Raw genomic sequence first — 10,553 nt, 5'->3', positions numbered from 1 at the left:
TTAGGTTTAGGGGTTAAGACTAAATTTTCAGACTGGAATGTTGTTCCAGGATCAACAAAATATGTTGATCCAGGAACATGTCTTGCTTGGCAAAATCACGGTGACCAGTAGTTCACAAAAATGTTTCTAATAGTTTACAAAAAAGACAATGGGACTCTGTTCATAGTAGGCTACTATAATAATTATACTGTACTGTAATTATAATATATAATACCTTATATATTATAATTACATATTAGTGGAATATAGTTTTAGCTAATAGCCTTCCAATTGTAATGTTTTATTACGTGCAATGTTTGAAGTATGCATGCGCTCTGTCCCCAAGATTTGCTCATATCATTTCCTTTGTCTCGGTCACGTGTTCATATTTTCATTCATGTTTCACTTTCCAGTTTTGCTGTTGCCTGCAAATAATTATTGACCTAATTTTGCTCTGTACAAAAGCAGAGATAAACGAAGCGAGGTTTGGTATTAACTGGGCAGTTCTTTAAAGACTGAGGGAGGTGTGTGGCGGATTAGTACGTTAGGTCCCATGATTAGTTGAGGTAAACGCCTCCCCTGAGCACAGCGCTTACAACATCCACTCTGTTAGCTCAGACTGAAGCAGAAGTCAGCTGACCGTACAGCGCTCAACACAGCCATGTACTGTCTGCTCAAATTTGCGCCTCTGTTTTTGGCGGTATCCGTCTGCCGCGGGTGGCTCTTCGGCGACTTTGTTGGAAAACAGAAAGAGCTGAATGGTGAAATCTCTCTCTGGCCACTACCGCAGAAATTCCAGTCGTCCGCCGTCGCTTTTAAACTCAGCCCCGCGAGCTTCCAGATCGTCCACGCGAAAGAGTCCTCCGCCGGACCGAGCTGCAGTCTACTTGAGAATGCATTTCGCAGGTACTGTAAAATAGCTCATTTATATTTGTGCTGACATTGTGTTATGAAAGACGCCAATGTTTAGTTTTAACAGGAAGTACAGTAGAACGCGTGATAATATACAGTAAGCAGAATCGACTCGGGTCATCATGAACTGACCGTTTGCCTTGCAGGTATTTTGAATACATGTTTGGCGATCTGAAGAAGCACGAGAAGAGCCGAAAGAAAGTGTTTGATTCCGATCTTGTGGAGCTGAAGGTGTGGATCACATCAGCTGATCCGGAGTGCGATGGTTTCCCAAGTCTGCAAACCGACGAGTCATGTGAGCTCTTCTTCCTTCCGCCTCTGTGATCCACAACACCGTAACCTCAATGCTCTCCAATCCAATAGAAGATAGGCAAATCCTATAATAGACATCTGCTTGTCGGAGTTGTAATCGGATTAATGTATTACCTTGACGAGCTCTTTTTAGATGTAGTAACATTTGACCTATGCAAAGTATTTTGTAACATTTTTGTCTTTTTAATATGTTGCACAATAGAAACTGCATTATCAAAGTCAATCACTTATTATTTCTTCAATCAGATGTGTTGTGATCAACCTGTGTGAGCCAGTGAATGTTTTGGCTGTCTGTGTAACTGTAAAGTTTTGCTCTCTTTGTGTAGATCAGCTGTCAGTTGATGAACCCTCTGCTGTGCTGAAAGCTGCAAATGTATGGGGAGCTTTGCGGGGTAAGCGAAACTCCACAATGGTGTTGTAAATGCTATTCTTTTACCTTTTTAATATACAGTGCTCAGCGTAAATGAGTACACCCTCTTTGAAAGGTAACATTTTAAACAATATCTCAATGAACACAAAAACAATTTTTAAAATGTTGACAAGACTAAGTTTAATATAACATCTGTTTAACTTATAACATGAAAGTAAGCTTAATAATATAACTTAGATTACACATTTTTCCGTTTTACTAAAATTAGGGTGATGCAAAAATGAGTACACCCCACAACAAAAACTACTACATCTAGTACTTTGTATGGCCTCCATGATTTTTAATGACAGCACCAAGTCTTCTAGGCATGGAATGAACGAGTTGGCGACATTTTGCAACATGTATCTTTTTCCATTCTTCAAGAGTGACCTCTTTTAGAGACTGGATGTTGGATGAAGAGTGATGCTCAACTTGTGTCTTCAGAGTTCCCCATAGGCCTTCGGTTGGGTTCAGATCACGAGCTGCTGAATCACTTTCACCTGTTTTTATGCCGTCACGGGAAGTAGTCACCCCAGTTTGGCTTTCTACTTCTTTAGATAACTGCAGTGAACTTGCATGCCGATTTTCTTCAACCCTTCTCATCAGAAGACGCTCCTGTCGAAGTGTTAACTTCCGTGGATGACCTGGACGTCTCTGTGAGATGGTTGCAGTTCCATCTTTTTTCAATTTTTGTACCACTTTTGCTACAGTATTCTGACTAATAAGTAAATCTTCTTGTAGCCTTCATCTTTCTGTTGTAAAGAAATTATTATTATGTCTTGTGCCATTTCTCTTCCATGTGGTGCCATTGCTGACAGCATGAAATGGGAAGGGGTTTTAACACCCTTTTATAGTCAACTGTCTGCTGGACACCTGTGTAATGAATAATTAAACTCACCTGTGGTTGAATTCTTGTTAAATTAGGCATTTGTAGTCTAAAATTTAGCTTTGCTCCAGAGACTTTCAGTGGGGTGTACTCATTTTTGCATCACCCTAATTTGAGTGAAACTAAACTGAAAATTTTGTTGTCTAAGTTATATTATTAACCTTACTTTCATGTTATAAGTTAAACAGATGTTATATTAAACTTAGTCTTGTCAACATTTTGGAAATTGTTTTTGAGATAGTTTAAAATTTTCAGAGGGGGTGTACTCATTTACGCTGAGCACTGTAGGTCACAGCTTATCATATTTACCAACCCTATATACTTTAAGATAGCAGCTCAATTCCGTGTCTATGCAATCCCAACATTATAGATTACGAGAAGGAGAGACTGCAATCTTTATCCTGTCCATATAAGATGTTTTATCATCATGTATGGTTTTATCAATGTGTAACTTCCTCATATGTTTATTGTTGTAAGGACTGGAAACATTCAGCCAGTTGGTCTATGAGGATTACTATGGAGTTGTAAGTTCAAAGCAAACCCTTACATTGTTGTACTTAATTAAGGCTTTATGTATGAATTATTCTCATCTGTTCATCTATCTAAGCTCTTCTCAAATCAAAGCATCTTTTTTTTTGTCTTCTCAATAGAACAACATCAATAAGACAGAAATCTCAGATTTCCCACGGTTTGCTCATCGAGGGATCCTCCTGGACTCATCCCGCCACTTCCTGCCACTCAAAGTCATTTTGGCCAATTTGGTGAGCTGAAATCATTTTCTCTATAATGACAGGCTTACGCTTAACATAAACACATACATGGGTCTAGAGGGGCATTTTCTTTTTTTACCGGCAAAACTGGTGACTTTTATCTTTTTTGTTTCCTCATTAGAAGACATGTGACAGCTAGATACCACAAGGATGTTTTGTTTTCTTGTAAAACTGGAAAGTCAAGTTCTTTACATTCACACATGACAGTTATCACAAGACTAGATGATCACAAAAATTGTGGCCAGTGCACAGTGGTGAGAATTAGTTTGTCTGTAGCTTTGTAATCTAGAATTAAATGTTCTTGTCAATGGACATATGTGCAATGACCTTCCCAGGTTTTGAATTGCTTCTTATTCCACTGTGTTCAGTAATGAGGGGTCTAATTTTCACAGGAAGCTATGGCGATGAACAAGTTTAACGTATTCCACTGGCATATTGTGGACGATCAGTCATTTCCTTATATGAGCCGTACCTTCCCTGAGTTAAGTCAGAAGGTGAGTATGTGATGTTCACAGACATTTCCTGGTTTGGATTCAAGCTTGACTTCCTCAGGACACAAAATATATTGTAGATTTCATACAGGTTGTTGTGGATTACCACACTAGAATCCTATTATCACAATGTTGGTGTTCAACATCATGTAAATAGGTGAACACAAGTTGATATATCAAACAATAATTACACTGCAACAAATTCCAGGTTTATTTAAAGAGTTAAAAGAGAGTTAAAGGTGCTCTAAGCGATGTCACGTGTTTTTAGGCCAAAAAATTTTTTGTCCCATACAGCAAACATCTCCTCACTATCCGCTAACTGCCTGTCCCCTGAACACACTGTAAAAAAACGCGGTCTCTGTAGTCGCCACAAGCTCCAAAAACGGCAACAAAAACAAACTGGTGCAGCCTGGACCACAAAACATAATAAACATGCTCCAGCCAATAACCGACAAGAATGATTTTAAATGCGTGTTCATGACTGTTTCAGGAAGCACGGAGGGGAGGGGGAGGAGGAGGAGGAGGGAGGGTCTAGCTAGCCTCTGTTTTGTTTGACAACACTTCGAACGTCAATAGGAAGTTACATCCACCCAGGATCACTTAGAGCACCTTTAATAAGCCATACTTTAAATAAATAAGTTTTAAATAGTTCTCATATACTTTTTTGTATTTTGCTGCATTGGAAGCGAAAGGTAAGGGATAAAAATGTACAAAAAAATGATGATACTGCCGTAGGACATGTTCTTTTCCTTTTAGAGTAGAAATTTCACCTTAAAGGATTAGTTCACTTTCAAATTAAAATTTCCTGATAATTTACTCACACCCATGTCATCCAAGATGTTTATGTCTTTCTTTCTTCAGTCAAAAATAAATTAAGATTTTTGATGTAAACATTCCAGGATTATTCTCTTTATAGTGGACTTCAACGGAACCCAAATGGTTGAAAGTCAAAATTATCAGGAAATTTTAATTCTGAAGTGAACTAATCCTTTAAGTCAAAAGCATTAGCTTCAGTTCACATGCTTTGGCTATAGAATCCAATTGCTGCTGTAAAAACTGACTGGGGATGTGTTTTTTGTGTAATGATCATGTTTTCCCTATTTGTTTTGTGACTGGCAGGGAGCCTATCACCCATTCACACACGTGTACACTCCATCTGACGTGAAGATGGTCATCGAATTTGCCCGCATGAGGGGGATCCGGGTCATTCCTGAGTTTGACACCCCAGGACACACACAATCATGGGGCAATGGTCAGTTGGTAGACATAATAAACTACAGCTTCATACAGATAGTGTTGTTTAGTCATGTTTTAGTTACCGATTATTATATCAACAACTGTTTTCTCTCTTTCTGTCGCTCCTTCCCATAGGCATAAAGGATCTGCTAACACCCTGTTTCAGTGGCTCTACTCCTTCTGGAACATTTGGGCCGGTGAACCCCATCTTAAACTCCTCTTATGAGTTCATGGCCCAGTTTTTCAAAGAGATCAGCATGGTCTTCCCTGATGCCTACATTCACCTGGGAGGAGACGAGGTTGACTTCAATTGTTGGTGCGAAACAGAGAGGAGCTTCTTACCCAAATAAATTCCCAGAATATGAACTCAGTGCCAATAATCATATTGTATATGACACAATAAATTGTGTGTTTATTGTTAAAGGCAATGCTTATATTCTACTAATTGTTCCTGTAGGAAATCCAACCCTGATGTTCAGAAGTTTATGACGCAGCAGGGCTTTGGCACAGACTACAGCAAACTGGAGTCCTTCTACATTCAAAGGTCAGAGCTTCTGTACAGTCAGGAAGTCCATTTTGTTGTATAAATAAGATGGTTATGGTAGTTTAATCTTTATTGTCTCCATTTGTCTTGGGCAATTGTTTTAAATTGTGTTAAATCAGAACACAGTCTGACAAAGTTATTACATTATTCACCAATGACAAACAGGCTACTTGATATTGTGGCTGCTACCAAGAAAGGTTACATGGTGTGGCAGGAAGTGTTCGATAATGGGGTGAAGGTAAGGCTCATTTATTCTCATCTGCATGGATGTGCTTGTGCTCTTGCAAAGTAATGTAGATCCATAAAAGTCATATTACAGTCTTATTGGGAACTTACTTGTTTTTTTAAAAAGTAGTTAGACTAAGCTAAAAATAACAAAAGACCAATTCTAGTAGGTCTACAATCCTTTGTAACTTTAAATGACTTCACATCAAAGCCTAATCTACTTTTCCTTGACCTTCTTAATCACAAAAGCTTGACTTGCGTGCTTACTTTCTTACAAGCCTCTGCTAACATGCCACTCAATTGGTGTTTTTGATTGTGCTTGCCCATAACAAGTTAACAGCCAAAAAAAAAACATTCATTAGGGCACATGATGTGCTTTATGCATGTTCCAGCTGAAGGATGACACTGTTGTGGAGGTGTGGATGGGGAACAAGATGGAGGAGGAGTTACAGAATGTGACTGGGGCAGGATTTACAACCATTCTTTCTGCCCCTTGGTACCTGGACTACATTAGCTATGGACAGGACTGGCAACGTTACTACAAAGTTGAGCCACTCAATTTCCCTGGTCAGTTTCTTTAGCCAAAGTCTCATTTTGTTTATTTTAGCACCACTAGTTATCTAGTGATTTTTAAACACTGTTGTTTAGAAACTTTAGTTATTCAATTCAGTGTTTACACCTGTTGTCCATTGAATTTAGCAATTATGTGTGATGGTTTTGATATGTCTTGTTTGCAGATTAGGGTTAAGAAAGATGGTCCAGATTCAGTTTTAGATTTTTAAACCTTATATGAGTTTTCAAGCACTATACTTTTTATTAACCTGGTTTTTGCACTAAAAACATCCATGTGAGCTGGCCCGGTGTTGAATCACACACAAGCTTGGGGGTTGAGGAAGTGATCTGGGTAGAAATGGTCCATTGAGAAACACCAGCATGCACTCTTCATCGACCATATAGAACTTCCTGTAATTTCTGCATAATTATTGTAGTATTTAATTGTGATTCTGTCAGTCTCTCTATAGCTCTTGGTTTTGCTTGTCACTAGCTATGGTCACTAGTAGGTTGTCATGTTTAGTTTTGTTTATGTTAATGTGTTTAGTGTGTTTGACCACCTGATTAACTCTGAGCTCCTGCCACATCTTAAGTTCAGTTGTTGAGGACATTGTAAACATGTTTTCCTGTACGCTTCAGAAAGAATGCGTTCCAGCAAGTGTCACTCTAGATATAATAAAATTTGGGGTTGGTAATATTTTTTTTAAATGTATTTGAAAGAAGTCACTTATGCTCACCAATCCTGCCTTTATTTGATAAAAAATAAAAGCAGTAGTATTGTGAAGTATTATGACAATTTAAAATAACCATTTTCTATTTGAATATATTCGAAAATGTAACTAATTAGTTCCAAATAGTTAATAGAAAGTTCCTAAACCTTACTGACCCCGAACTTTTGAATGGTATGCTTTGCCAGAGTTCCTCCTCCACCTTGTTCCAGCCTTGTTAAAATCAGTGCTCTAATATCACTGCTAAAAACATGTCTACATCCTTTTAGATGCTACTGTACTATGAAACAACAATTTTAAAGGGATAGTTCCAAAAATGAAAATTGTCATCATTTACTCATCCTAAAGTTGTTCCAAACCTGTATGAATTTCTATATTCTGCTGAACACAAAAGATATTTTGAAGAATATGGCTAACCAAATAGTTGATGGACCAAACTGACTTTTATAGTATGGGGGAAAATGGTATGGAAGTCAATGGGCCCATCAACTGTTTGTATCCGACATTCTTCAAAATATCTTCTTTTGTGTTCAGCAGAAGAAAGAAATGTATACAGGTTTGGAACAACTAGTGAGTAAATTATGACAATTTGGTAACACTTTTCACTATTAACTACGACTTTTCCCTCAATAAACTCCTAATTTACTGCTTATTAATAGTTAGTAAGGTAGTTAAGTTTAGGTATTGGGTAGGATTAAGAATGTAAAATGAGGTCAGACAGAATAAGTCATTAATATGTGCTTAATAATCACTATTAAATATTCGAATACACTATTAGCCAATATTCTAGTAATGTGCATGCTAATAAGCAACTAGTTAAAAGACCCTAAAATAAAGTGTTACCAACAATTTTAATTTTTGGGTAAACTATCCCCTTTAACTGTTGTCAGGCTCAAAGGCCATTATCTACTGATCTAATGAGAAAGCATGCATGTTGATTCAGAGTCTGAACATCTGACCTTCCAGGACAATCTAAAACACAATAGGTATATTTTTCTGGACTACATTCAAGATCTAATGCTTTACAATTTCTGATGTAGTGCCAATTTTGATAAACAGTAATAATTTTTGTTACAATTGATAATTGATTTAATGCCAAATATTGTATTTTATATATATATATATATATATTTTTTTAAAGCAGCTATGTTTAGTTCTTTCAGAACTACTAGTGACTAGTTCTTCATTACTGTGCAGTCTCAGCTTGGTAACTTTGGTATCTCTGACAAAGTAAATCTGATATGAAGCATGAAAAGCCTTGTGAAGACCTTAAATGTAGTCCATAAGAAATATTCTGCGTTGATGTGTGTTATACAAACGTGTGTATGTGTACACATGTAGCTGAAAGCCGACACACAGATCCATGTTTGGAAAGAACGGCCGCAGTACCAGGATGAGATGGCGCAGGTAACGGCGGCTGGTTTCAGTGCTCTTCTCTCCACACCCTGGTACCTCAACCGCATCAGCTACGGCCAGGACTGGGTGAACATTTACAAAGCTGACCCCCAAAATTTCACTGGTGTGTGTCATTCACAGATAAAGATTGTGGATTTATTTGGGCCTCTGTTTCTGTTTGACCTATTCTGTTTCTACTATGTAAAATCACACGACATCTCAAGGTTTGGAGTTAAAAAACAATGACTGTTCATGATTATGGTTTAAAAAGAGTTGAGAAGTCTGTCAATGGAAGAACCTGGGGAATATTCTTGTTTATCGTAACTGAGGTTGGTACGAATGGTTTTAGGTCAGTCACGCTGAATCAAAAGCAACAGGTTTGAATAGCAATAGGTGGCATGTGATTTGTAGAGAATCATTTACACCAGAATTTCTCATATCCTTAAATCAATGAGTATCAGTTCTTTCAGTCCAAAGCTTTCTCATAGCAATGCATTGTCAGTGACCTGGTTTCTTTTAGTAGATAAGCAAAACATGCTTGTCATGTGACCATGGCACTTTGTACAGACTGACAGTTATTTGTCTATTCAGTCATTCAATTACAATCCCCAGTTTAAATGGGGATTTAGGTGTTTAAACGGGGTGTTTGACATAAGGATACAACAGACATAAGAGTTTTTCTGCTTAGTTACTGATTCAGACTCAAGACTAACTCTTGGCTTCTTAGATGGACCACTTTTTGTCCTTTCGGTGTTGTAAAATGTTCAGTGTAGTGAATTTATTGAATTGTCTTGCACTAATCACAGTCTTACAATAAAACTAAATCTATGTCCTCTTAATTATGAATATATATAATTTCTATTGGTATTTTGACAACAGGCACAGATGCACAGAAGAAGCTGGTGATTGGAGGAGAGGCTTGTCTCTGGGGAGAGTATGTGGATGCCACCAACCTCACTCCTCGACTCTGGTACGACTAACTTTAACCAAGAAAAAAAATTAACAACTGTACCAACAACACAAACAGGTGTAATAATGTGACAAACAAGCACTTAATTAATGGTGCAATATGTAAAACATAAAAGTGAAAGCTACATTATGGAGTTTGTGCCAAAACTGAAACTAAACCTGTTATTTATTTGTATATTAAGAATTATGCAAATATGTGGTGTTGTTTTTTGTGCCATTGCAGGCCAAGAGCCAGTGCTGTTGCTGAGAGGTTATGGAGTGATAAAAGTGTGACAGACATCAGTAATGCCTATAATCGTCTGGTCCAGCATCGCTGCCGCATGGTCAAGTGAGTTAAACTATGACAAGTGGTAAATTCATTAATGCTGTCTCGCCGTAATATGTAATTAACAAATAATACAACAACATATGGCTCCATTAATTTATTTTATTCTTGTATTATGCTTGTGTAAGAATAATGAGTCTCAGCAGGCCTTTGTTTGATTTTAGATTTGTTTGTTTTTATTTTTTAGATTGGTAATTATTTTAGTGATTATAACTACCGGTAATTAATTTCTTCTAAGGCAGTCTGTTCTGGGTTGATTGGCGAGAATTAAAAAATGTAAAAAGCTTTTCATTACGTATTACTTGAGTGCAGGTTCAGTTAATTTCTTATTTACTAGCCATTTACACTAACATTCAACAATACAAAGTTTTGTACAGGCATATTTTTAGTGAAAGTGATTTTTTCCCTTTTTTTCCCAATCAGGAGAGGCATTCCTGCAGAACCTCTATTTGTTGGCCACTGCCGTCATGAGTACAAGGGCCTGTGACCTTCAGGATGTAGTTCACACTAAGCAATTAAAGGGAATAAGAGGACAACACTTTTTAAACCATCAAACCATTTTAGCCATTCCAGTACCATGATTTGCTGTTGTATGCACTGAGCCAGTTATTCAGAACATGATGTTTGTAATTATTAAAGTTCTGTACATCTGGATTGCCTCTGTAGGCTTACATTTTATCAAATGGTAATGAATATTCTTGTGAATAAATTTTATGGAATTTGAAGTCTTTGAAATCAGGTCTGCATTTTAATTATTTTCCAAGGCTTGGTATGTTTTAAGTGTTTTATAAATGAAATAAATATTTAAATAAAACATGGA

General features: G+C 37.2%; 1 protein-coding gene across 2 annotated transcripts; it reads left to right on the top strand.

The window, feature by feature from the left end:
* The first annotated feature begins 518 nt into the window (after nt 1-518).
* Nucleotides 519-10,551, top strand: hexb (hexosaminidase B (beta polypeptide)). Of its 2 annotated transcripts, none has more exons than XM_048188518.1 (14): nt 519-885; nt 1,038-1,186; nt 1,530-1,595; nt 2,976-3,022; nt 3,149-3,259; nt 3,661-3,762; nt 4,879-5,011; nt 5,131-5,311; nt 5,453-5,539; nt 5,705-5,777; nt 8,386-8,563; nt 9,319-9,409; nt 9,632-9,736; nt 10,157-10,551. In XM_048188518.1, exons 1-14 carry the CDS (start codon nt 641-643, stop codon nt 10,218-10,220), a joined length of 1,632 nt encoding a protein of 543 aa, XP_048044475.1. In that variant the 5' UTR covers nt 519-640; the 3' UTR covers nt 10,221-10,551. The 2 variants fall into 2 exon arrangements, with proteins under 2 accessions (XP_048044475.1, XP_048044476.1); XM_048188519.1 differs by lacking the exon at nt 8,386-8,563 and adding an exon at nt 6,157-6,331 and having other exon boundaries at nt 524-885.
* Nucleotides 10,552-10,553: the final 2 nt, after the last annotated feature.

Source organism: Megalobrama amblycephala, linkage group LG4 (assembly GCF_018812025.1).
Source record: "Megalobrama amblycephala isolate DHTTF-2021 linkage group LG4, ASM1881202v1, whole genome shotgun sequence".
Lineage (NCBI taxonomy): Eukaryota > Metazoa > Chordata > Actinopteri > Cypriniformes > Xenocyprididae > Megalobrama > Megalobrama amblycephala.
This window is presented reverse-complemented; position numbering and strand designations above follow the sequence as displayed.